The sequence below is a fragment of the Hetaerina americana genome, unplaced genomic scaffold (assembly GCF_022747635.1).
Source record: "Hetaerina americana unplaced genomic scaffold, ioHetAmer1.1.p SCAF_1, whole genome shotgun sequence".
NCBI classification, from domain to species: domain Eukaryota; kingdom Metazoa; phylum Arthropoda; class Insecta; order Odonata; family Calopterygidae; genus Hetaerina; species Hetaerina americana.
Genome location: NW_027286069.1, coordinates 8,560,486 through 8,587,551, shown reverse-complemented (window position 1 = coordinate 8,587,551; position 27,066 = coordinate 8,560,486). Strand labels below are relative to the sequence as shown.

The 27,066-nt window shown below is 42.1% G+C and overlaps 1 protein-coding gene across 1 annotated transcript in view; it reads left to right on the top strand.

Moving 5' to 3' along the window:
* The window catches only part of sdk (sidekick cell adhesion molecule), a 207,435-nt gene that overhangs the window by 120,308 nt on the left and 60,061 nt on the right, over nucleotides 1-27,066 (top strand). The window contains exon 3 of the mRNA XM_071593913.1: nucleotides 15,017-15,199. Within this exon, the coding sequence (XP_071450014.1) occupies nucleotides 15,017-15,199 (183 nt within the window). The remainder of the gene's footprint in view (nucleotides 1-15,016; nucleotides 15,200-27,066) is intronic.

Genomic DNA, 27,066 nt, shown 5'->3' with positions numbered 1-27,066 from the left:
AGGTAAAAAATTAAAAAAAAGACAATCTGTCCTCCAAGGTTTTTATTCGCTTCGATTTTACGCGAGCGAAATACATTTTTCAGACTTCATAGGTAACTTATATTGGTATGAAAACAATTAATCGTTTTACTATTTGGCCGACCAGTTTGTGAAATCGTCTGAAGCCTTCTAAGTGTGTGTGAGCTGTTGGCAAGCGAGTTAATACCGAAATATTGCCATCGCGTTGTCGGTATATCTCGAAATTAGGCATCAAATTACATAAATGTATATTTGCTTGATCAACTATCATAATTAGGAGCAACGTGTAACAAATGGGCTTAAATCATGTACGAATTATGATTAATGGCGTTTTCCGCATAACCCTGATGAATATTATTATATGCTTGCTTTTGAAATACGTACAACTGTGAACGTGTAATAGGAGAAGAAGTTCATCCTAGAAGTTCACGCAATATTTTTAAATAAACTCTGGGTATTGATGATCTTTTTATTCTCCTTTGAATAGAATATACCCATTTTTCAAAACCTTCCGTATTTGGTATTCATACATTAATCGATGTCATTACTTTTCTGGAATATGTAGTTGGAATTCACTTTGCACGTACGTAACCCTAACGCCAGGCAATGGGATCCTTTTTCGACGTGGCGCGATATGCCAGAATTTTGTATGGTTCTCTTCGAAATCATAATGATGACGAAGCTTCGCCCACTGCAAATGATAATAATGAGCCTTGCTGCTGTACTTTTATGCCGTATTTTGCTCTCACATGTGCCTGCTTTTCTAGCTTGCTTCACGTTGCTCTTGTTTTTCATCATTGCTGGTCTTGTCTTCGGTGCCTGTTTTTTGCTGAACACTAAAGCAGACTCGCTTCTCTCCAGGTAGTTCTTCTGTCCCTTTTACTTTTGTCGACAGATGCATTCCAATCTGATTTTTATATTTTGATTTCGTCTCTGCTTGGAACGACTGCCAGCTCCTGGGTATTTTCCTTGGTTTCCGACCACAGGTCATAGCTCTTTACCATTTGGGTTATTACTCCCTCACCCTTCTTCGTGGCCGGCATACTGCATGTACACTATATTCCCCATGCCATCCATTTTCTCCTATATTACTTGTAGCGGCAATTGCTGAGACTTCTCCGAGGAATTCGACGGCGTCAGTGAGGTCATTTCGGCTCGTAGAGATCCTCCTTGAAGGAACTTAACGGGAAATTCCAGTGCCTCTCAGGAAGGAAATGAATACTTCTAATACTTCTAGCTTTAGTCAAAATACGTAAAGTCAAGTCCTGTATTTGATCACCTCACGGTCATTGTTTTATTGCTGGAAATACTCTATACGATGCGTGAACATCCGCTGTTAATGTAATTATGGCAGCGAACGGAATCTTGAATGGAGTCGGAATTAGACGATCGAATTTCTGACTGGACGCCCAATTCACGTCGATCGGCCGTGATCTGCGGCGGAATCAGGAATTAACAGGGCTGCCCGGTCACACTGAAATGGCTTAGAGTGACACTGACGATCTTCGAAGTAGTATTTCTGTTTAACGGTTTGGAATATTTTCTGATTGCCTTTGCATTTTGTTCGCCTTTTCTTTCCCTCGCTTCAAGCTTTACCGAGGTGTCTTCGTTTGAATTCATCTGTTGCATTGGGCACGTGGACTTCTTGTGCAAGGCTAGTTTTGTTAGATGTGTCTCTACACGCTAAACGTTACAGGTCAGATGCCCACCTCATGATTAATTGAGAGGGTTCATGATTAATTAAGGAATCCTCCAAATAGCATTGTTAAGTGTTAAATTGTCATAATTTTTGATTCTCCTAAGGTAAATTACAATTGATAGTATGAATTTACGCTTAAAATAGGAGCACTTACTTATTAAAGGCTTGTTAAAATTTGTTACCTACGTCTTTTTAAATTAAAATTTTGATTTACACCCAATATGCTCGAAAAGTGAACGGTATATGCATGGAGGTTATTGAAGTTAGTACTTGGACGCAGTGCGTTCCTAGTGATTTCTGGTTAATTTTTAAGGAAAGGTGGGGAAAGTATTATTTTTGGTCTAGAAAACCTGTGAAAAGTTGAGAAAAATTGCAATGAGAAAATACGGTAGCTCTGATCATCCAACAACCTTGCGAAATCGGATATTTGTAAAAGTTTCAGAACTTCAATTTCTATTCTTCTTCCATTAGCAGTGTCTTTCTTCTTCCCTGGCAATGCGCATCGAAACACAGAGTGTCTTTGTAATTGTGACTTGTTCAGAAGTATCGACGGCGCACGTTGAACCTGTCCAACTCTGCCGTAAAAAGAAGACTGGCAGGACGACCGGGATAGAAAAAAATGGCCGGAAACCAGGAAAAGAAAAATGAAAATTGCCGGCAGCTAACAAAACATACTGAAACTAGTCGTCCAGGTTGTTTGAACGAGGGACGCCGTCCTGCATGGACGCCCTTTGCTGTGGTCACTTCAGTTCGCTTGGTGGTTCGGCTCGTGGCTGCATTGCATATGTACTTTATTTCGAGTTGCTCCTACTTCCTATTGCAATCAGATTTGTAGTTGATTTTTAAGTTGTTTTTTTCGGAATAGATCATCAATTTTAGTTTGTAAACACTGAGATAAATCTTAGGCATGGGATCGACATTAGTGCACGCAGTTTTGTTTACTCCTCTTGCCAATGTCTCGGAGCATTGAGAGTGCGTTAGGTTTTTATTAAGACGCCTCCAAATTAGTCGAAATATCGAGTAAATATGAGCTTAGGATATTTTTATTTAGCAGAACGGAAGTGATTTTGTACTGCGTCAGTTATTCAATTGCTATTTTCATTTTACTTTCATCCATGTAATTATGTCGGATTGGGGTTTTCTTACTTCGTTTGCCAATATGAAACATCGTGTGATTCAAACCTGTAGTGTGACAGACTCGCGTGTCGGCTTGTTATTTCTTCAGATCACATTTAATTAATAGAATGTTCCTTAATTTATCTCCCTAAAATCACTACCAGGAAAATTGAGATATCTTAAAAGAATCAGGGTGAGAAATATCCCATACCCAACGAAGGCGTGTGCATTTTGATGTCATTGATGATGACCCAATATTATTTGACCCACAAATTTGACTAACATGTGAGAGATGGATGTCTAGTAAGGCTGACTGCTATGGTTGAATCCTTGAGTCAAGAGAGGAATGCCTGCTTTCGTAGGAAGATATGTCCTTTAAGAATTCAGACCAGAATCCCGTCTCTCTTAGGCCATTACGTACGATCATTATGGTGAAACATTGTTAAGGGGAATTATAGAAAAAAAACCAATGTCCCGTCCACTTTCTTGGGGTTCGTGGTCGACCTTGGTCCATTGAAGAGATCTCCATTCCATTGCCATGTAGTTAGCTCCTTGGTAAACCAACCACTATGGGAACAGCCCGTATTAACAGGCACAGATGCAATTTCATTTACTGACCCTTGGTTATTTTTTCAGTGCGTTGTGCGGTCCATTCATCGTACTCCATCGTTTCATTCTTAAGAAGCTTAAAAGAAAAGGCAATCGTCAGGGTAGGACGCTGTACACTAGAGCTGATGGAAAAGTCTGGGTAATAATTTCGACGAAAATGGACGTCGCAAAAATGACTTAAAAGAGAATAAGTGTGTCGCTGGAGAGTGCCCAAGTACTTTCAGTAAGTACGAGTACAAGTTAAAAATTAATCGAGACTGATATATAGCGAAGGTTTGTATGATTTCTAAAAATACTCATTTGTTGAGAACAGAGACCTTATTGTCGTGAGTATGGAAATCAATGGCGATAACAAGTCGATAGCAGTGGGGGGGGGGGGGGGGGAACGAGGAAGTGCAGTCAGCCGGCATGTAGCGACGAGGGAGGAGAGGAAGTTCGAATAATATGGAATAGATGGATGGGGGAGTGATCGAGGAGTGGAGCAGAGAGTTGGAAGGCGGCGACAGAAGGTATATAGTATGTTCGGAGGAAGAGGCGAGGCATTGTGTGCGACACGAGAGGGAACGGCGTGGAGGGAGAACCGAGCCTCTGTTGCCAAGAAGCGGTTGCATAGCCCACGATGAGGTGTCATCATTTTCGGGAGCAGTCCTAAGCCTTCAACTCTTCGGTAGTCAACCTCTGTTGAAATAGAAACATCCGCTGACCTCTTAGCAATAATCACACGATTTGACAATGTCAAAGTACGGTTGAGGTCGGCTCATTTTGGAGGCATTCTCCGAGACACTTCTAATGATCCACGGGGTGAGTTTTAGAAAATTGGTAGGTTAGATTATTTGGAATTAGTGACGGGAGGGAGGGTGAAAGGTCAGGCGAGAGGGAGGGCTCTCGCGGAGGGGCCTGAGAGTCCTTCCCCCCGGGCGTGAGGGGACGGGAAAGACGGCAGAGAGGAGCGGAGTTGCGGTGGCCGAGACAGACGGGGCTAGCGAGTAGGGGGAGAGGGGGGGGGGGCTCGCCGCCTTCTGTTCTTCTGTTCCATTCGCTTCAGACGCGAGTATCGGTTGCATTGCGGAGGGAGCGGGTATCGCGTGTAGTGTCCGGTCGGTTTTAGCGGTCGCTCGGGGAGCGACGTCCATTCCCGCGAGTCCAGCCGTGCGTGAGAGGAGGGGCGCGGGCGATGTGGCGTGGGAGGGAGCGTGTAATCCTTCGGTCGCTCGTCTCGCGTTTCTTTCCCCCACCCCATCGCGGCGGCGGCGGCGTCACCCCGCAAGAGAGCCGCGCCCCACGAGACGGAGGGTTGCCCTTAAACCAAATTGGGGAGTTGTCGAGCGAAACGTTGCATCGTCGCTTAATGTCGCTCGTAACTTTAATTACAGTGGCGCTTAACTTCACTCGCCTCCTGTGACCTCTCCATTGTCGTTTCTTTGCCTTTCTAAGGGCACGAGTGGGTATTCCAAGGAGAAATATTGTTTGATTTCAGAGATGAATGAGTCTTCCCAGATGGCTACGCGTAATATATTTACGTTAGGGGAACGGGGAATCTTGGGATGATTCTAAATGATCGTGTACCCTAAGGAGAGAGGAAGACGGGGACTGGCAGCATGTAAAATTTCTGCCCATCCAGAAACACTTTAACTTTAGTTTTGTCATTTGATCTTCCGCCAATTGACCTGATTGTTCCAACACTATCACCTAAAACTTTTCATAATATCCGCGCATTACATATGCGCGGATATAATAACGAATAAAATATAATAATAAATGTAATAATAAATATAATAATAAATATAATAATAAATATAATAGTAAATATAATAATAAATATAATAATATGTAATAATAAATATAATAATATATACCACCTTGATCAAAAATTTCCCGGAATTTATTCAGAAAATTAAAAATACAAGTTTATTCATCTAAATCTATATTGTCCCCTTCAAAGTAATCCCCATCGACTGCAACACACTTATGCCAGCGCTTGATCCAATCCTCGAAACATTTTTTATATTCGGTTTTCGGTATGTCCATCAGTGCTTCCTGCGATTTTTCCATTACTTCCTCTCGGCTGCTAAAACGCGTTCCCCGTAATGGTTTTTTAACTCGATTGAACAGAAAGAAGTCACAGGGAGCCAAATCAGGTGAATTCGGTGGCTGTTGGATGGTATTTGTTGCATTTTTCGTCAAAAAATTACGAATAATGATAGCACTGTGCGACGGTGCGTTATCATGGTGCAAAATCCACGAGTTTTCTGCCCACATTTCTGGTCTCTTTCGGCGAATTGCTTCACGCAAACGTCTCATAACGCCCAAATAATACTCTTTGTTTACTGTCTGGCCTTCTGGCAAAAATTCATGATGCACTACACCGTTGTAATCCATGAAAACCGTCAGCATTGCCTTCTTTTTTGACTGAAAAGACGTGGTTTTTTTGGTCTCGGCTCATTTGGTGAACGCCATTCACTTGCCTGATGTCTGGATTGCGTGTCGTACTCATAAACCCACGTCTCGTCTCCAGTAATGATCCTTTTGATGAATGTGAGATCGGATTCAGCCTCGCAAATCATGTCTTTTGCGACGTCAACACGGTCTCTTTTTTGCATGAAATTGAGGTCTTTTGGCACCAACTTTGCTGCTACACGACGGAAACCCAAATCATTAACCACAATGTCTTGGGCGGATCCATAGGCAATGTTCAAGTCCTCCGCTATTTCTCTGATGGTTAATTTGCGGTTATTGACCAACATTTCTTTTACTTTATCAATTTTTTCACCGACTTTCGATGTCGATGGTCTGCCACTGCGTTCATCATCTTCGATTGACTCACGACCACTTCTGAACCGCTCGTGCCACTGGTAAACGACCGTTTTTTTAGAGAATCGTTGCCGAAACACTTTTCCAACATTTCCAACGTCCGTGCGCCACTAAATCCGTTTTTTACGCAAAATTTAATACAAGTTCGTTGTTGCAAATTTAAATCCATTTCTGAAATTGTAAAAAATCGCCAACACACACAGAGATAGATGTACTCTTGGCTACGTAACTTTTGCAAATGTCAAGTTATGACACTAAGATTTAAAGGGAATATCAACAACAGATGTACCAATTTAACAAAAAAAACAGAACTCAAATCGGAACGATGGGAGCGCCACACGGTGGTTATTCCGGGAACTTTTTGATCAAGGTAGTATAATAATAAATATAATAAAAAATAAATAAAAAACAACCACCTTAGAAAAACTTACATGGTTCGGATTGTGGGAAAACGTGATGAGAAATAATTAATATGTGTTTTCTTCATTCAGTGGTCACATTTGGAATATGAGGAAAGTATTTGGAATCCATTGGGAGGAATAGTTAATGAATTAGGTTAAGTTCGAAGAAAATGGTGAAATTGACAAAATACTGTCATGAAAACAAAGTAAGGTAGGCTGAGATGCTACAGATATTGATCTGAAGGTGGAAACCCATAAATAACCCACATGATGGGAGAATAAGCGACACTTGAGACTTAAAGAAAGATAAAAACAGGATACTTGAACGTACTTTTATTTACGAGTGAATTATTAGGACCCCCACTTTATATCGGAAGATCAGACCGTCGAGATTAAATAAGATGACTGCAGCACAGGCAAATGAGGATACTAAAACAGCAAACACTAATTTAAGTTTCCCAAAAACTGTGAACGAAAATACTCCCGCTAGTACCGCTATTTGTGAAATAATCCTTCGTGTCTCAACACCCCTCACCTCCCTTGCTATTGATGAATGGTGTGAGATTTACGTGAGCACCAGGAAACAAGCGCACGCCGACGCAGGGCTGCTTCCGCCCCGATGACTTACGATGTGGCGACACCGCCTAAGATACCCGCTGAAAAATCACCGAGATGAATACCCGGCAGATGCGCTTCCCATCCCTTCCAAGAATCATCTTGTGGCCATTGAGCCAGTGATTTTGCCTTGTTGGAGTTGAAGTCGGCAAGTGGGATGGCATCGTTGTCGATCGTCTGTCATCTGGCTCTGGTTTAAGATGCGCATCTCTCTTCCCCCCTCCCCCCCCCCACCTACCCGCCTCCTTTCTTGCCTTCCCCCGCGTGCGTGCTCGGCGAACACCCTCTACCCACTCACCCTTTCTCTTTGGTCTCTCTCCTGGACCTCCTCCACTCTTCGCTCCACTCATTCAACCCATCTTTCTGACTCACCCACGCCCCTTCCGTCGTCCGCTTTTCGTGTCCGATCAGTATTGCGTAAGCCCCGAGGTGTTTTTCAATTTTGGTCCTGGTTGCTTTTCTCACGAAGATTTTTCTTGTACGTTGAATTACTTCCGTCTTAGGTTAAGATTTTTCTCTCAGCCAAAAGGTCTCTTTCACTTGGTCTGTTCCTCCATCTTCTTGCTGGTTTCCAATTTCTGGTGACAATGCATCGTAAATGATGAATAGCAGCTGGGTAACTCAAGTTTGTTAAATCTCAGTCCCTTACTAACATCGGGTATCCTCATCCTATGTTCTCTTGATTCATGCATAAATTCTCTACCGACTCAACCGGTCACTTTGTAATACTGGTTTTGTCAATAACTGAACATAAATACGCTTCGGGGACAAATGTGGTCTTACGGTTGTACTCGATGAAAAAAAATAATTATAATGTTGGTTGCCATGCTACCATGCTCGACCCCTTTTCCATAGTGAAACTCTTCTTCTTCCGTCTTGTATTTCTTCGGTGATATTGCTTATGTCGCTTCCTGGAAGGACGCGCCGTGGTTTATTCTGTCCATCTTCATCAGAGCAGTGTTATGAGAGACATGCACTTCCTCCCTTTCCCCTTATACTCTTGCGTCCAATACAGGCGAGGACTCCCTCCATCCGCTCCTCCGCTCACTCCCGTGCTCCTCCTCTCCACATTGCGCATTCACCGTTAGTCGAAGTCCCAGGCTCCTTCAATTCGTCCTTCGTGCCCGTCCACCTTCACGTCTCACGGGACTCCTCGGGGAGTGATTAGGGGAGGAGATTTCAGACGGGGAGGCGAATGAATGGCGCATTAATTGTGCAAGCAAGTTCTTTCTTTATTCGTCACTCGGATCCTCCTGGGAATCGCGTTGTTGGTCGAAAGTAGTACTTTAAAGACCAACACCTAATAGCTATTAGAAGCTGGAAATGTGTAGGAAATCCAAGCGAGCGCATGGGGAACACATATGTAAAGTTTTAGCGGTAAAGATGGCTATGGTAAATGAATTGCCGTTCGATTTCGTGTCATTCCATTTTGTTTCCGGAAAAAATTTGTCACGTTTTTCTTTTTGTCTCGATTCAATATCAATTCTCTCGCATTTGCGATTACCCTTTCTCTTGTAGCGTTTACTATAGTCATAATGTTCGTCACCGCCCTCTAAAGTAATATCGAGTGTATCCAAGGTGTTGTGTAATTCAGGAGAAGCAATCATTCTTTTTTTAAATTTCGCTTCGTACAGTGTAGTACTGTTCATATAATCAAGAATCCCGTTCAGATATCGCTCTGTTTTAACCTGGAGCAACATTTGAGGGAGCTAACTGCTCTCTCAGAGACTTTGATGCTCCCACTTTGTCATCGAAAACGTGCGCTTACTTCTGCGTTTCTGCCTGTTGTGGAGACTCCTCTTATTCCACTCCTACTTCCGTCTCGCCTGCATAACTTAAATGTTTGGTGAGACGAAGTGACGTGGGCGGGGTCGTCGTGATTAGTCGGTTGAGGACTCAGAACCCACACAGTGAGGCTCTCTACTCAATCGCCATTTCGGCGTGCCTGTTCACGCCTTCGTGTGCGCAAAATGGCTTAGGAATATCTGACGATGGTGAGTAGGTTATTGGGAGAGGCAGTATTCACATTCAGCACCTCGAGGGGTGGAAAGAGCTCAAGTTGTGGAATAGGTGTTCATTTTCTCACGGAGTGTTTTTCTCTCGAACAAAACATCTAACTACAACTCCTCGAAATCAGTTATCAAACGATTTGACGCAGTTCAATCAGTCCATCATCTATTCAACCAATCTGGCATTATCCTTCCTTCTCCAATGTAAAATGTAACTAATTTCTCTGAAATATTAATTCAAAAACTTGCATCCAAAGATTGTATTGGCGTAACTCTCCACTCTTCACCCCAACTGCTTCGTCTCTTCGTAACTTAACATATTTATATCTCCTATTTCCCATCTTATGTATTCCGTTTTCATCTTCGTTTTTAATTAGTATCGTCCATTCGGACCTTCCTTGTTCACTAAGGTGTAAGCCTTGTCTTTTAGCATTTGATATTCTTATTAGGTGTGCGAACACATTCTTTTCATATGTATATTTTAATGCCCGATAATCTATTTCAGTAGACTTGCGAGCTAACTTTGTGATCATAGAAAATCTTCCATTTTATTTGAGTAAATGTCGCTGTCTACGAGAAATTTTTAGTAATTTTTTCATGGTAGAGCAAAGTTCCTAGATTTTTGAAGGTGCCATCGCTGTTCCATTTCATCCTCTCTGAGACGATTAATTAGTAGGTTGAGTAATATTTAAGTACGGAATCAAATAGCTGTGGTGAACTTATAGCAGATATTTTCAGAAGGAAAGGGAAGAATCTTCACTCCGAAGTCAAACTGCATTATTCACCCTCCATCCCCCTATGGAGAAGCCTCCGTATTCTTGCAGTCCTGGGTCCCGTGTCGTCTCATCCGCGTCGCTGCCGCATTCTTTTGTCATTCACGGGCCCATTCTAATCCGTCCGAGAAAAGTCAGCCTTCGCACTCGCCTTGGATCAAGCCAACGGTCGCCGCCCCTGAATGGAACGCCCCGGGATCATTCCTTAATCGAGCACGGAGGAAACTGATCGGAAGTGGGCATGACGTCACCCCCGCCCCATTTCCCTCTCCGCGAATCGCACTTCTTTTCCACTCTCACCGAAAGCCGCGTTCGCCGCGCGGCGGTGACGTCAATGCCCGCGGTCCCCCTCATCGCGACTCGGCCGATTTCGCCGATTTCGAGAGGTCGATCTCCCCCTCCCTCCCTCTTCGCCAATTCCTCGCGTTGCTTTTGATTTGCAATCATTCACTCTCTCCCTCTCCTCTTTCTCACTCTCTCCCCTGCTCCTCTCAAAGAGTTCCCCCCCTCCTCGAAGCGGAATCTATTTTCCGGGCGACGCGCGCGCCGCTCTGCGCTCAATCAGAGAGGCCCGAGAGAGGTCAGCCTCCGATGGCGCCTGGACCAATGCGACCCGAATCCGCGCGTTCACCGAGCCACCCTCCCCTGCCCACCACCTCCACTGTAGTTAGCACTGTTGCTTCAAAACGGCATGACTTGAATTTGGAGTCGAACGTTACGAAAGCAGCCCGAGCGGTTTTGAGCGTGGGCATACCGGAGTGGGGCATGTTTGATTCTGCATTGATGGATGGCAGAAGTGATGTTTTCAAATTCGCTAATGTGCGGTGCTTATCGAGAGGGAGTTGAATATGGAACCAGCTTTGGGCTCGATGCGTGAGGTCTCTTAAAGGGTTTTGAGCAGGTGAGAATATTGTGCGAATCCGTATATTACCCACAAGCCCGATTTTGAATTATATGGCGGAAGGAGTGATTTAGACATTTAATAATAAAGAAATATCAAAATAGGAGTTCATAAATTGGTGCAGTTTACGTTATTCACTTATTTGGGTAAAAGTTTGGAGGGAAAGAGTGGTACCACTCTGACTTTTGAAGAAGTCTTATTAGACAACTACTACAGTAGGGAGGTGATGATAAAGAAATGAACTAAAGATTAGTGGAAACTTAGACATAGTGTGTAGCGTTTTGTGATTTCGTAACTTGGTCGTTGAGGCTAGAAAATAAACATAGATAGGAGACTTTAGAGATATTGGTGTGGAGAGGATTGGTGGAAGTAAAATGGGCGGGTAGGAAAACAACCGAGTATCGTATGAGAAGAGTTGAAGGTGCTGAGAGAAATCTGAATAAGGCTGGAAATTGGATACAGTGCAGATATGTTGAAAGGAATTATATGCTAAATAATGTATATGAGAGGAGAATGTCGAGTGAATGAGGTCTGAGGGATGAAAAGAATAGGCTCGTTAGAAGGGATGTAGAAAGTATTCGGAGCTGCCTAGTGGTTTTCTGTGATAAAAAGGTTTTCTTGTGAAACGCAGGCGCCATCTCGGATGTGTTGAAGGGACCTAAGGTTTGGGGTTGACGGCGATTGCCTAGAGATTCATATTCAATGGACGGCGTGGGGCACGTGTGGTTTGTAAGAGTCGCTTCATCGTTTTATTTAGTACGCTGAAAGCCACCTCCAGGGTGTGTGGCAGGGGCTGATTACACACCAGACTACACTTGACCCAAAACACCTATCTCTCCTGGCGAGGTAGGACAAACGTTATATTTTTCTGATCCCTTATCGTTCGTGGGAAAAATGATATCTTAAATATATCTGTTTTGCATTTAATCTTTCGAATTTTACTGATATGATCTCTCCTACCATAGTACGAAAGGCATAATAACACATTTTCCACGTCATTGCAGCAAAGACATCCTTCCAAGTTATGCTAGAGATTTAATCTAAAATTAAACCTTCGCTCCGTGAGCGATTCCCAATCTAGATCCTATAATTGTCTATATACGCTACTCAGTTTGTCATAACACAGTTTTTCATATCTAGCTCTTCTACGCTGAACGCGATCCAATTTGTCAATCAATCCAATCTCACGAAGATCCCACATACTAGCAGCATATTTTAATTGAGGCCTAACGAGCGAAATGTAGCATTTCTTTTTTACCTTATCATCTCATAGCCCCTACACTCTTCTAATAAACCCTGATATTTTTGTTAGCTTGCCCACATATTCCCCGTTTATGGGTGTACTATACCACCCAGGAGAGGTCGTGAGTGAGGGTAACGCCTAAGTGCTTAATCGAGTCTACACATTCCATTTCGGTGTTCCTCATACAGTTGGCACTCGGGAGGAAATAGCTCTTTTTCCAAAAATTCATCGAAACCCACTTTTTTAAGTTTAATTCTAATTGCTAAATGTCGCGCCAGCGTTCTAAAGCCTATTTCTATAGGTCATCTGCTTAAGGTGCTTTATATTGCGATCATCTCCGAAAGATCTGCCACCCCTGGGATTCAAACCCTCTGGAGGATTCGAATGCCCTTTCTCCCTCGGAGTCCTCTAGAACTCTTGGGAACCGCGCGGGCCGCATAGCCGGAAGGATACTCCGGGGGTCGTGTGCTGACGTTCGGGTGGAGTGGATTTTGGGCTCGGGCGGGATTACGGGGCGAATTTTCTGGTTTCGACGCGTCTCCTTCGAACCAAGACACTTTAAACAGCAATAAGTGCGAGGAAAACCTCATATCAGTGCCAATATCGCCAAGAATTAACTTCATATCTTTACTTTAACTGATAAATTTATCATTCGTGTATTTCATTCCTTGAGGCCGTGGTACATATTTAATTACTTCTCTTCTGGCACAATCAAAACTTTAAGGCCTTCTATGAATGGGTTTTCCATTATTATTGTCATATATTGCCATTAAAGTTCAGGGAAAGAATCGTAGAGATTAAATTCGGTCAATCACAAAAATCCGAAGTGATGCGTGGAGGTTTTTACTTTGGCCGCGTCGCATTATTCTTCCACGACGGATTTTAAAGACGATTGCGTATACAAGAGTAATGGAAATATCTCTTAAGGCGCGTCGAAGGGAACATGTTTGCTGCCGCTAAAACTGGTCCCCAATAAATATTGAGTTGCGATGAGGCTGTAGGAAAGGCAAGTTGGAGGATCCGTGGTGCCTCCTTGAAGTCCCCGGGAAAGACTCGCAAAAACGATGACGGAGCGCAAATAGAGTGCGCGGGAGACTTCATCGCGACGACCGAACTGGTGAAAATGTTTTCCCTTCGCGGAGGGAAGGAAAACGTTGGATGGGTCTTCTTTGCGGAGAGACAAACTCGTCAATCCGGTCCCATCCGATGAAGATGCATTTCTTTTACTGCCGTGATGAAGATTTACGACGTGAAAGTCTTCTTGTGGTCACCGTGCATTCGTTGCTTCGCAGTTAGAAAATGCGGACTGATTTATTTTTAACTCGTACCGGGAGGTCAGTCGTGGGAAGAAGTGGTGAAATCAGCTGAGAATGGAAACTACTTAGCATGAACTCGCCATTAAGAATCATGTGGTCGTTGAAAAAATGATGATTATAAATGGCAGCAGACAATGAATAAAAAACGTTTCGAAAGCTGTTGATGGACCGACCTACACTTATCACTTGGGCAGGAAGTTAATCTGGATGGTTGGAGAGTCTATTGTGAACTTGCAGTAATCGACCTGGGGGTTAGTTCGATGGTTGAGGCTAGAGTTCACCTAATAAGAGGCCCTAAATGGCTTGTGACATTCACACATTAATAGGATAATAGGGTGGGACAGTTCTCTCTATGCCACTTGCGGCCACCACAAAGATATGATACCTGTAAAATCAAGCAGTTTGGATAAAGATGGCGGTGAATCCGAGTTATTAGGTCAGAAGCTGAACCCTCTACCCAGTTGGATATCACATCCCTGAGAGCCAATGGACATAGTTAATATTCACCCAAGTGATGTTATCGTCATCAACAGGAAGTGCGCTAGCACTTTAATTACCGCTCAAGATAAATCGTTTATTTTACTCTCAGCTAATTATCGTGGTTTGCCGTATTACATGAGTGGTAACCCTGATATTACATGCTTCACCTCGTAACGCTGTTGGATGGTGACCATGAACAGTGCTTGTCAACGTAGTGCGAGTGATTCGGGGACACAAGGAAGGCCGCCGTTTCTGTTAGTTCCTGAGTCAAATTCACAAATCCTTTGAAAGAGAATATCTCAAAACCCGAAACATAATACTCGGCACTCAGAATCTCATTTTGTGTGAAACTTAGATTTGTAAAGTACTGAATGAGAATTTGCCCTTTTTTGAAGAGCGAACTAAGGGCAAAGTTTTCAAATAATATTACATTCCTCCAAAAAATGTGAAGAGCATTCGTTAGACGATTGGTGTATTATATCCCAAATCTTAATTTTAAAAGGACAGCCAGATAAACGAACGACCAACATTAAGTGCTTCATAGACTTCAAACGTACCTTAAAGGGGGACATTCACTCATTGAATGATAGGTTCGGTTGTTTTCATTCCTTGAAAAGAGTACAAAAATTGATTTCTGATAACACCCACAGAGGAGTAATTGTATTTTCCCGAGGAGAACGACTGTGTCCTTTCATGATTAATGACATTTCCTTTCTAATTGTGTGTGTATTTTTTCATTACTTGACATGTTTTCTCTTCTCTTTCTTTTGTGGCCATTCTTGTGACGATTCTTGATTTTCTTCCCAAATTATAAGTGCGTATATCTTAAGATGAGTTTGAAGCGGTTTCGCGAAATTGATTGAATTTGGTGTTTCAGTAAAAGTTTCGCATGCATGACTTCGGTTTTTTTATCCGAATTGAGATATTCAGAGATATCATTAAGTCTCTTTCATTTATAATGTCACGTTACTTCTGTTGATGTTCAGTGGAGAAGTGCCGTAACTCACCTATCCTTTCGTCCGCAGGCTTCCCAGAGCCCGAATACATCTGGCTCAAGGACGGCGTGCCCCTGGACGGGGGCGTGTTCTCGCCGCAGCACTACCACAAGATCACCACGACGAAGCGCCAGGACGCCGGTGTGTATCAGTGCGTCGCCAAGAACATCGCCGGCTCCATCTTTGGAGAGAAGCTCAGAGTGTCCGTCGCACGTAAGTCGCCCAGTCCTGTTGTCCTCAACGCGCATACTCATCTGTCTACTTGTGCCCTCTTCATGTTGTCCGAAGGGTCACTCCCCCCCGACGTTGTACTGATCCGCGAATAAAGGAGGCTGGGAGTAATAGACCTCCCGGTGCTGGGACGTCATCAAGAGTGGGAATGAGCGAGACCCCTCAAGTGACTAATCTATTTAATCTCCGCCTCCCATATAGAGTTCATACTTTAAAGAAAAAACCCAATAGCGTTGTCTGATACCGCAAATTTATACATGAATAACGACCAGCATGGCTTTCGAAAGAACAGGTGTGATATATTTGAAACTTTTTCCACTCTACTGCTCGCATTCATCTTCTGCATTTAGAAAACCCCTCACCTACACTGGAAAAAGGGTATTCAGTCTAAAAATCTAATTCCGGAAAATTTAAATATTTATGTATTGATTTTGTCTCGATGAATCGGGTCCCCCGTTAGAACGTAAATTTGTCCATTACCTTCCATCAGTGAGAGGAAAATTGCATGGGATATTACGAGACGAACCCAAAATTTGGTAACGCATTTTGGAATCGCCATATTGACAAAGTTGAATTGATGCCGCGGCTTAGGTTTTTTGGATTCAAAAGTAAGTTAAGAGAACACCCGAGTGGATATTTCATGGCGTAGTGAACAGATACGTGGTTGTGAAATTCCTATTCTAAGTTATCGACTATTTTATCGTCGCACTGTCCTTAGGAGGCTTTTCTGTTCCCGTCGCCGTGACCCTAGGAGTAGCTAATTCGAAAATTACGAACTTTTTATTTCGGATCTTTTGCAGGCAACGCATTTTGGTTGAGACTCCGCGGGATTGTGCGTGTGTATTTTGTTTTACGTTTTATTTCCCAAGTTAACTTGATCGCGATCTGAAGTATCCCCGCTCTGTCATTTCGGCAGCCACCCTCGCACTTCTGATCTTTTCCTCCGGACCACCACCGCCTCCCCCTGCAGGTGACCGCCCCTCGCCAGACAGCTGACTTGCCACTCTAATTTCTCGTCCCTCATTTTATAAGTGAGCGAATGGAGATATTCAAATGGGATCGATACTTTATCGATTCGTGCCTTCCCACTTCCGGTCGAGTGTTTAATCATATAAGTGGATACATGTGTTCGTCTTTCGGAGCGAATTTACTGGGGAATGCAGGGCATTTCGTCGGGTCTGCAGCAAAATCATGCAGTAATGTGTGCTGCACAGATGGCAATTGATGATACTCTTTAGCCGAATATCTTTTCACATCTCAAACACAAACTCGCATGCGTATATTCTAATCAGACCTGGTAATAACGCGTCACGTAAATCGTTTAGTTAAGTAGTTATATTCGAATATATCTCTTATCATTTCTATATTTATCTGTTGACATTTTAACTTAACACTTTATTTTATCTGAAAGAAATAACGCAAAGCATGTCACATTACAAATTGATGCTCGTAAGAATGATTTCAGTCCGGTACGAATGCAAGACAGAGAGAGAACTAAAAGACAAAAATAAGGACTTATGGCTTATTGGCATTACATTCAAATGTTCGTTATCTTGTATATTATAATTTTTTCTCAATGAAATTAACAAATTGTTTCGCACTATTTTTCGCGGTATTAAAAATCTTTTTGTAAAGTTGTCTTGATTATCTTAAAGCTTAATCCTCATTCCACTATGCATAACGTTACTGGGATTCTTACTTGCAACTTATCTCGGTAATATCTCTTAAAAATATGTTGCATGTAGCATGACTGAGTTCAATTTAAGAGCGAATTTCTGCATTTTATATTGAATTTCCAAATGTATGTTAATATCCAGTACTTAGGCTTTTGACGTCGCATGACGTGCCTTTGCAGCGCACCTGGTTACTTCTTTATTTGTCTCTCCCGCTCTCCCCCCTTCTCTCTTTCTCTCTATGTTTCTCCTTTCCAGGCGTTCGGTGCTCAATACCCAATGCACCATCCGCTACTTTCCATCAATTCAATTTAGGGGCAATCAAATACTTGTCCGTGCGATGCTGTGCATAGTAGTGCTCTGCATCTAAGAACATTGATTGCATTATTGAAGTGTATTGTGCAGCTGCGCGACATGCGTTAGTTGTAGGCATTCGACAAAAATAATGGAGGACGAATTTTCAGTTATATTAATAGTGAGTGCTTGTTTTCAAGTTGAGTCATGGAAGTCATTTTCTTCGTAGGCTTCCGGCGGCCATATTGAAGACATATCAGGGTCCACCTTCCTCTTGCTAAGATTACATTCCCGTTCGTCTTTCCGGCTGTAATAATATTTGTTAAAATATCCCAGTGAGTGAGTGAATTACTTCGTCTGCAGTTGTTTGAGAAACTTTGAGCAATATTTTGAAGGTAGATGTGATCTGGCCATGAAACTGTACCATTAATCTTCGAATTAATATGAACATATCGTATGCATTTTGTTGTACTAAATGTCCGCAAACAATAACTGCTGTTTTTATTACTCAGTTTCTTCCTGCCTCATAAAACAAGCAGGTGTACACTTAGAGGGATTCAATTGCGGTTTTCGAGGGACACCACGGAGCAGAACTGCCTGACATCTTCTTCATCAACCCAGAAGAAGGCGTCGACATTCATATCACTACGATTGCTCAACAGCAACAGACACAGAAGGGGTCGCTAAGCAAACATTTCGCCAAGAATGACTTGCTTGTGTTTGCTTTTCGCAACTGTTTGCGTCAACTTTAAAATTATAATGCCGTTGGGATTTGTTGTTTAGATGATGTTGGCCATAGGATACTCCCTCGCATTGGTTATTTACCAGGTGAAGAGAGATTCAAGGTGAAGAATACCCTTTCATCTTTGCATACTATCCTCATCATTTCTTTAGTTCCACCAGTTATAAGTACTCCGAATATATATATATATATATATATATATATATATATATATACACATATATACATATATATATATATATATATATATATATATATACACACATATATATATATACATATATATATATATATATATATATATATACACATATATATATACACATATATATATACATATATATATATATATATATATATATATATCAGATATTCAAAAGTATTGATTAATAGTTGTCAATCCCCAGTTTACGACAGGGGTACGCATATTTTTTCTCAAATCGACCGTACCTTTTTTTCTCGTACTTCTCGGAAGGGGGTTCTACTGGGAGCGTAGCTGCATTGAATTACGTATGCTGAAACATGAGAGACGTATTTCCGTTCCTGCAAAAGGACAAAATTAATTTCAATGCTGTTTAATTCAGGATACAATTGAGACTTTGGTTCTCAACTTTCAGCGAACATAACGGCTAAGATGATGGGCACTCCAGCATATTTCATCACAGCTTTTTCTACGAATCGATAACGTTTCAGAGGTCCAGGTCCGGAGATAGTTTTGATTTTTCCCTTGAGAGTTTAAATAATTTAAAAACACGTGCTCCAACCCAAACACGAAAGAAAAATGCTGGAATTGGTCGAGTAAATGAAATGATATTATTACAAGTCGAAGTATAGACTACAAAAATAGAATTCGGCAAGAGTAGTTACATTCAGGTTTGCGAAACAATTTCACCTGGAATATCAAAGCGTCAGAGCAGTTTCTGTTTAACATCCAAAGAGTAATTTCACCTTTCAGTTATTTCATGGAAACCCCTTGCAGTGCATTTTACTGGAGTGAAATGTCGGAGCTAAGTCGCACACGGGGGTTCTTTTTATTTATACCTATTGTTCTTATTATTTATTTTTCTCCTCTGTAATGGCAATGCAGTTAACCTCTTGGACATTCCCAGTGTTCTTTCGCGTTTTCTCGCCCCTATGATTTTCCAGTTTTAAATTGATTCTTTAAAAAATGCATTTTTAGTTTCACATCGGAACGGCCTCCGGTTTATCATGGAAGTGTTCCATGTATTCGAGTAAGGCAATGAAATAAGTTAAGAAACTACCCTCTTGTGGCGGGAGAAAATTTATCTTTCTTGCTATCCTCAAAAGGGCTTGAGGAGGGTTGGGGTAAAATTTAAACTCGGCATGTTAGATTTATTTTTTCTGTGCCAGCTGCTGATTTTCTTCGTGCCATCTGCTGACTCCGGACATTTGGTAAACAGTGTTAAAAAGGCGTACGATTTACGGTTTGCGAATAAATATGGACACCAGATAAGTTGGATGTTCACTCATAGTTGCCTACGTTTTAGGTTTTCCTCTCTTTCCTGATAACGTCTGTGAAGTCAAACGTTGCAAACCGAGGATGATGTAGGTGGGCGTAGAAATTGTACTTCACTATGAAGATAATGGCAATTATCATGTGTTCCTAAAGTTATTTTGGAATAAGAGGGCCACATGATCATTGCCAATCTTCTCCGGGACATGAAAATACAAAAGGGTAAAGCTGATCGTTGTTTTGTCTATTTAAAACCATGCTCTCAAAAGGTACTTTCCTCCTCTGTGAAAGTGCATTAATCATTACTACTCGTATGTATTACTTAAATGACGTATAAAACCGTTGAAAATGAATTTTTATTGTCTTTCAAGTTTTCTCTCCGATTCCACGGAGTCCAAACAACTTCTAATGTTGGCCAGAGCTCCCTTCAAAATACGTTTTTATCATCTCACCTCATAAATTGCTAGTTATATGATAATAAATGAAAAAGAAAAACTTGGTTCTAATCCACCACTTTATTTCAGGTACGACTAGTTTCGACGCTACGGCGTCAGTCGTACTAGTCGTACCTGAAATAAAGTGGTGGATTGGAACAAAGTTTTTCTTTTTCATTTATTAAAATGAACTTCCACAAAGTTGAGGCTGAAACTGTTGAGATAGTTATATGATATTTACTCTCGCTTATTAAAACAAATATGATAAAATGAGTTTTTCAAATTTTTTGTGCAAACATAAATATATTCCTAGATTAAAAAACCATTCAAAAATCGAATATCTCCGGTCCATCCCAATTAAAGCTTCAAGTGCACTAAATTAATAACACAATGTATATTTCAACTGTTCTTTATTTTCGTATAACTGGTTTCAACGCTTAGGCGTCATCATCAGGTACAAATTAATCAAGTCTCGGTCCATTTATATATCATTCATGAGGAAGAGGAGGGGTGGGTGAGATAGAAGGGGGGAAGGATACTTAAAGTTAGGAGGAGGACTTTAGGAGGACTTTAAGTGTAATTTAATTCCTTTTTCGTTCGTGGGTGATTTACTGGATTTTTGGCCAATCGTCTAGGCATACGTTTGATCTAATTCTCTTGGACACTGATTCTTTTCATCCGACCGCCGAAACGAATCCATTCTATCGTCGAATCGACTTCATTCCATCCCAAAGCGAACGACTCATCTGACCCATAGCGTGCACTTTTACTGGAGTGTCTCCAGAGCGGCAAACCCTCCGTCATCGAATCGACGAGAAGAAAACCGCGTTTCACAATTCCACTGTGCAGCGAAAAGTGAAAGGGGCAGTCGTTTTGTGAGCCAATTTAGCGCACGCCACCTAGGGCCGCACTCCCAAGGGCCGCAAATCCAACCGTTGAATGGTCGACCATTATGGCGTGCAGTCCCTGTCCCTGGCTAGATGTACTAACCGTTATTTGCAAAATACTGTGGGAGGCCAATGGTTCATGGAGAATCGGGAAACGGTGAATCCGTTCGTTTTTTTGGCATTTGCTGGTTGCCAGGAATTTGGACCGCGAGAGTTTAGCGTCGCCTGGGGAGACCGGAGTGTCTGCTAGCGATTAATAGTATTGTAATCGGCTTGTTCGATGATGAAAGAAGACGGAAACTTATGTTCTTCTTTTCTCACAGTGTGGCCTCCAAGCCGTGAAAAACATAAATTGACCGTGAAGTCATTACTAAAATTCGGCGCTTAGAGGCCGCTGTCATTTGTCATGTTTCGTATTTGTTAACGGGTGACCATAGGGTGAGACTTTGATGAGTTTCATTTTTAAAAAGAACATCCACGTCAATTGCCATCTTGTCATAAAACTAGCTCCTATTAAGAACACAAGCTTAAATTTAAAAATTTGGTTGGAATAAATTTTTTGGGACATCCGGCAGAATTTTAATTTTTCCTCAACTAAAATTGAATGCCAATCGAATGTGCAGTCACTGAAAAGTGAAGAGTGGAAGTGTGGAAAATGGGATTTTTTACAACCTTTAAAATATAAATCTTGAATCCTAATGATCGGCTGATCCCATTGGTTAAATAAGGAAAATAATGGATAATAAATGAATGAAGTATAAATATTGTTTGCCGCCTCCGAAATGATACTTTAGGGATTCGTATCCATATAAATATTCGTTATCGTTCCTCGAGAGTTTAAAGAAGACGATATTCGAGCACTGGATTCACTGCATCAGGACGGACGAAGGTTTCTCACTTCTTAATGAGAGGCTCTCTGTACGTTGTTGTGCCTGGTGGCCTTCCATCTCGGGAGAGTCAAAAATCCGAGTTAATGTAGCGGAACGATCACTGGTGGCCCGGGGACGAGGATTAGTTCCGGACACTGGCGAGCCACGCTTGTCTCGGTCCGTCTCCTTGAGGCCTGCCGAGCGGATTCCCGAGGCGGCCGATGCCTCTCTCCCTCCCTCCCTCCCTCAAGCCCTCGGATGCTCCTGCGAGGATTTCCTCTGCGTTCCCGATGTCTTGAGGATCGTGATGGTGTCCGAGACGCCTGTGTTCTTTTTGCAGTGCAAATAAGCGGGTGCGATACATTTGTGCTGAGGACTAGCGGGTATTGCCGGGTAAATATTATTATTATTCAACAACTAACTCGCGTGAAATTTCTTGAAATAACAAGGCACTCACGTGATTTTACATTAAATTTAACGCAATGCATTGAGGTTATTGGTTTTTAGTGAGCCATATTTTCGGTTTCTAAAATGAAGGCAAAGAATTTTTGAGATTTTTGCAATTGCCGGCCCTTGAGCGGGAAACATAAGTGTTGTCCACGTGGAAATTGGGGTTTCTCTAAATGAATGCCATCCATTGTCAATGAATGTTCTTGTATATTTTGATGGACATGGTACAGATCCGAGGAATCGGGAATTGCAGATGGTTGACGTCAACCTGCATGTCTGTGGAGACGAGTGGAATCCTCTGAATGAAGGCAGTTTTTTCTTTTGCGCAGTCAGTCGACATTCGACGACGGTCGTGAACAATTTCTTGATGCAAAGCCTGGTTCCATTGCCAAGTCTTTGTGGATCCAAAATCCTTAGCATCATAATTGGCGTCCCATTTTTGAGGAGCTAATTGTAGGGAGGCACCCCTTCCAAAGACCTTCTTCGAAGAGTACTGTGAGATACTGCCAGATTTGGTTATTCCAAATTGAAAAGAGTGGTTTTACATATTGGATAAACCAGCCTTAAATGGTAGATTGTTCTGGATGGACCAGCTAAGAGGCATCATTTCTTTTTTGTTTGCAAAATGCTTCGTACCAAAAACTTTGAAAAATTTGTCTACAAAAATCTTAGAACACATGTAAATGAAATTTGTTCCTTTTTTAGGGGCAGTTTTTGCTGAGAAAAATTCTTCGCCGTTGCATTTGAAGTAGATAGTTGATATCATTTCATTCGTATTGATTTTGTAGACCATGATCTTCGAGTCAACGTCGATATGCTTTGGGCACTATCCGGAAAAGGCTTGGTGTGAACCATGATTAAGTCGAATTAAAGTGAAAACGATAGCGCTCTAGCCGGAGAGCGATTTATTTCCTGTTATTTGCGCAAATTTTAGATTATATAGATTGAGACAATTTTTAGAGAAAAGAGCGGGTGTAGTGCAACATTCACGTGTACTAAAAGTTGCTCATTACTTTTATTTGTGAAACGTTTTGTATTATTAATTCCGTAAATTTAAGCAGCTATTGTTTTTTATAGAGGCACCCTGTTCTGTGCACGATGCTTTTCTTCACCATGTGGGTTCGTTTGATTTTTACTGCGGAGTTTATGTGAGCCATATTGTCGTCCACATGGCGGTGCGAAGATGAGTGTTTCGCTGTCCCTCTCTCTCGACCGCCCGCGTGGACGGCCAACTGGAGGACCGCGAGTGGCACCCCTCCATTGTTTGGCTAATCGCCCCCTTGTTCCATCCACTTAATCCCATTCGGCCATCTGGACCCGTGGGCGAGTCACCGAACCCGTCTCCGCCGGGGCGCCCCCCGCGGGGGAACCGCCGGAATGAGACTGTCTTCGTTGGGCGGCGGTCCTCGGTGTCCTTTGGAGGGCGAATGTATTTCGTTCCTGTTTTGTACTGTCACAGCGGCCCCTCGTCTCTCATCAGGGGTGGACGGTCACAGCCTTCACCCCCCCTCTCAAACCAATCTCGATTCCATGTCCTTTGCCGCCACGTCCACCTATTTTTTTATTCCTTAGTTGCACGTGCGTCGCTATTTTCCCGGCGTCCTCCTTCCGACAGTGGGGAGACAAATTACGCAGATTGAGGAGCGCTGTCGAGGCTAATGACACCCTAGTCGAGTCGGTCTCCTCATCGAATCGTCATCTGCTGCCGTTCCAAATCGCCATGCTCCTTCGGGCCGCTGTCTCCAAGCATCTTCTTGATCGCCTCCTCTGTCTTCTTAGAAATGAGACCACGGATCTTCTTTTTAGAGTCGTACCACAAAGCTGCAATTTATTTTCGAATCCGTGCTGTTGCAGATCCAAGATCTAAACCCAAGCCGTGAGGTTCACGCGGTTAATTTCTGCGTTATCTACAGGCAATCGATAGTGTACGGGTAAAACTCCCAATCAGTCGTGATCTTACCAACACACACAGAAACTCTCCACCAAAGGTGATTAGATTTAAATTTCATTCATGGAGGGGTATCTCTCCGTAGTTTTTCGTCGAGATCTAAGTTCCGCGTGCTCGAAATCCACTGCCCTCCATTGACCAAATTACTCGAAGTACCCTTCTACTGAATATCCTTTCCGTTGTCCATCTTGAATCCCTTATGCTCCGAGCTCTTTCGCAGTTTCGTTAGCCGCCATACGAATTTTTTTCTCATTTTCGCTTCATCATCTCTCTCCCGTGTCACACTTTTAACCAACCTCCGCCCCTTTAAGAAGTGGCACCTCACCGCTGGATTCTTATTTTTTTTTACGGGCGGGAGGAATAACTTAAGCCTCGACACTTTCGGCATAGCGTCACGATCGCTCCCCCGTCGTCGTCCCTTGTCTTCACCGTCGACCCCAAATACTCTTTTCGGCAATCATCAATCACGTGCACTTGGCGCTGGTGGCTTCCCTTCCTCTTGGGGACCTCACGTTGCGTTTTTTCAGTTCCGGGTATTTTTGCACGCATGAGTTAATATCTTCCAGGAGATGGTTGACATCAATGAAAAATTAAATCCCCCATGAATATAATTGAAGTTCTCTGAAACCATGGACATCTCGCCGAGTTGTAGAATTCTCAGTCCTTTGGGATTGAAGTGGATTTATAATAGTGCTGGTTTGATTGGCTTTAAATTCTTTTTTATATGAGTGAAGTACGAAAGTTGAGGTAATATTCCAAGGTTGGCAATGGGGGCATAGTCCCCAGCCATTCAGTAATCGTCTTCATCTCCGGTTAGAAAAAGTGCCACGTGACTTACGAAGTCATTATGGGAGCCGTGTTTACAGACGATATTATCTAATATCGCATTTTTTTTATTTTTTCATCAAATTTTCAGAAAAGTTTATTCAGTTGCGCATAAAACTCTTTTAAAGTGGTTCAAGATATGACGAGATGTATTTTCTGCTGCCTTAATCTACGTTTGCTGTATTCCTTCGAGTTAATGCAAGGTAAAGTAAATAAAAGTAAAAGTCTAACGCACATTTTACGAGGGGCAGTAGTTAAATTTAGACGTGCGAAAGCTTGATATGCATTAATTATGGCTTTACGATACTTCTTTGCCACCACATCTTCTTTTTGAGTTGACCATTGTATGATTACACGTTTATTTCAAATGGATTGTTGCTGGCTGCAGAAATTGGTTTTCCATCGCAGTTATAACAGCAGGTCGTGAAAATATGCAGTCCTGTGATAATTATGCTAATGATTCATTCATACTGCATTGCGTTGTAGTGTTTATTGATCCTAATTAGCCTGATGAAAGAGGCCATTATGTAATGGCTCAACGCTCGTAAATATCTATTTCATGTAGCTGATCGTAGTAAATATTCATGGGCATCAGTTATACCAGGAACTATTTATGGAAACAAGGGTAAGGGTTATTATTGCTTCATCCAGAGTACAAATGGTAATTAAATTAGCCCTGCAATTGAGTTTGTGTCAACTTTACACAAGCCACCTTGGAACTTATTATGAAGGCGACAGCTTTGCAAATCATTTGCCTGTCGTTACTCTCTTATGAGCAAATTACTTCATGGATTACGGTGGTGGGAGAATTTTCATGCCACTTCGATTTCGCAAGCCAGCTATTGCATTTCGCACTCCATTGTTTGCATGAAATTTACGCTTTGCTAGAAAAAATGTGCTCATTTTAAGATTACTTGAAATTATAGCTAATCCAATTGTATAGCAGAAAATAATGCTCTCACCCTTTCAACTTATGGTTACTTTGAAGCGCGATTACTTCTCACATTTCTGCAAGGCTATGATTATTTTTGCTCAATAATCTCGATTCTAACTAGTCTATGTCTGACGTATTGGCATCTTAGTAACTTATGCTGCATCCCAAACGCCTGAAATAATGTAGAATGCAATCATTTGCGGCTAATCTTATTCATTTTTGCTATAAAATGATTTTTTGAGTTAAAAATAAATTTTGGATAGAAATGCAACTTTTTTCTGTCTTTCAAATTCCAATATCTATCATGGCAGTAAAAAAATAACTAAATTCACTGTGTAAAAATGAGAACGTTCAACGCGGTAAGGAGATTTGCCTCTCGAATCCACCTTGAAACCTTGCTGGTGATTGGCTAGGGGCAGTGCTTTCTCAACCGACTCATTATAATCGCTTAAATTTAGTTTTCGCCTCTATAATTGCAGCACTTGCGAGTCCGTTGTTCATCCGTCGGGCCAAAAGTTCATTTTCTGAGAGGATTTCCAAATCCTCGTCTGATATACATATTACAAATCATCGAGAATCCCAACTGACGTGAAGATTGAAGGAAAATTTATGCTTCCCTGAATCTCGCAAATGAATTGGAATCAAATTAATTGCTCAATGTTAACATTACTCCCTTGCGTCAGGACATCGCCTGAGGTCGCGTGCCCTTCCCAAAGGACTCGTTCATTTGAGCGATGGCTACACTGACTTGCTGACATCACCTACTGCCCGCCTCTGATCGAAGGATCTATTTCTTGCCGTGACAGCAGTCAATCGATTGCAAAGATCAAAATACCGTTTTGAAGTGTGGCTGCTATTCCGCGGTGGATTAATATAGGACTCATCTCATTTTCGCCGTGCTTCCGCTCTCCGCCATTGTAAGGTGAAATATTTTGATAAAGGGAATGATTTGAGTGAAGAAATCTTCGCTCAATCAAGTATTCGAATCAGCATTTAGTTAGAAAGTCGTTATTCAGCGTTATGGCGAGTAGCGCAAAACCCAGAAATGCGGTGACTCCGCCTTGCAGAGCGGTTCGAGACTGGGAAATTCCCTATTTTTCAAAACATTTAATATAACTGTTTAAGTTTTAATTTATTTTAATGGTAAATCAGAATTACTTAATTAGCTCAAAGCTTTACCGTTATCTTCCAGGAAAATTAATTAAATTATAAACTTAATAAACTGACTTTTGTGGCGATTTTGTGCGCACATTTTTTTCTGACCCTTAAAGCCAGGAGGAGGACCCCATGTATCCTCACGAAGGTATCTGGAAACTTAG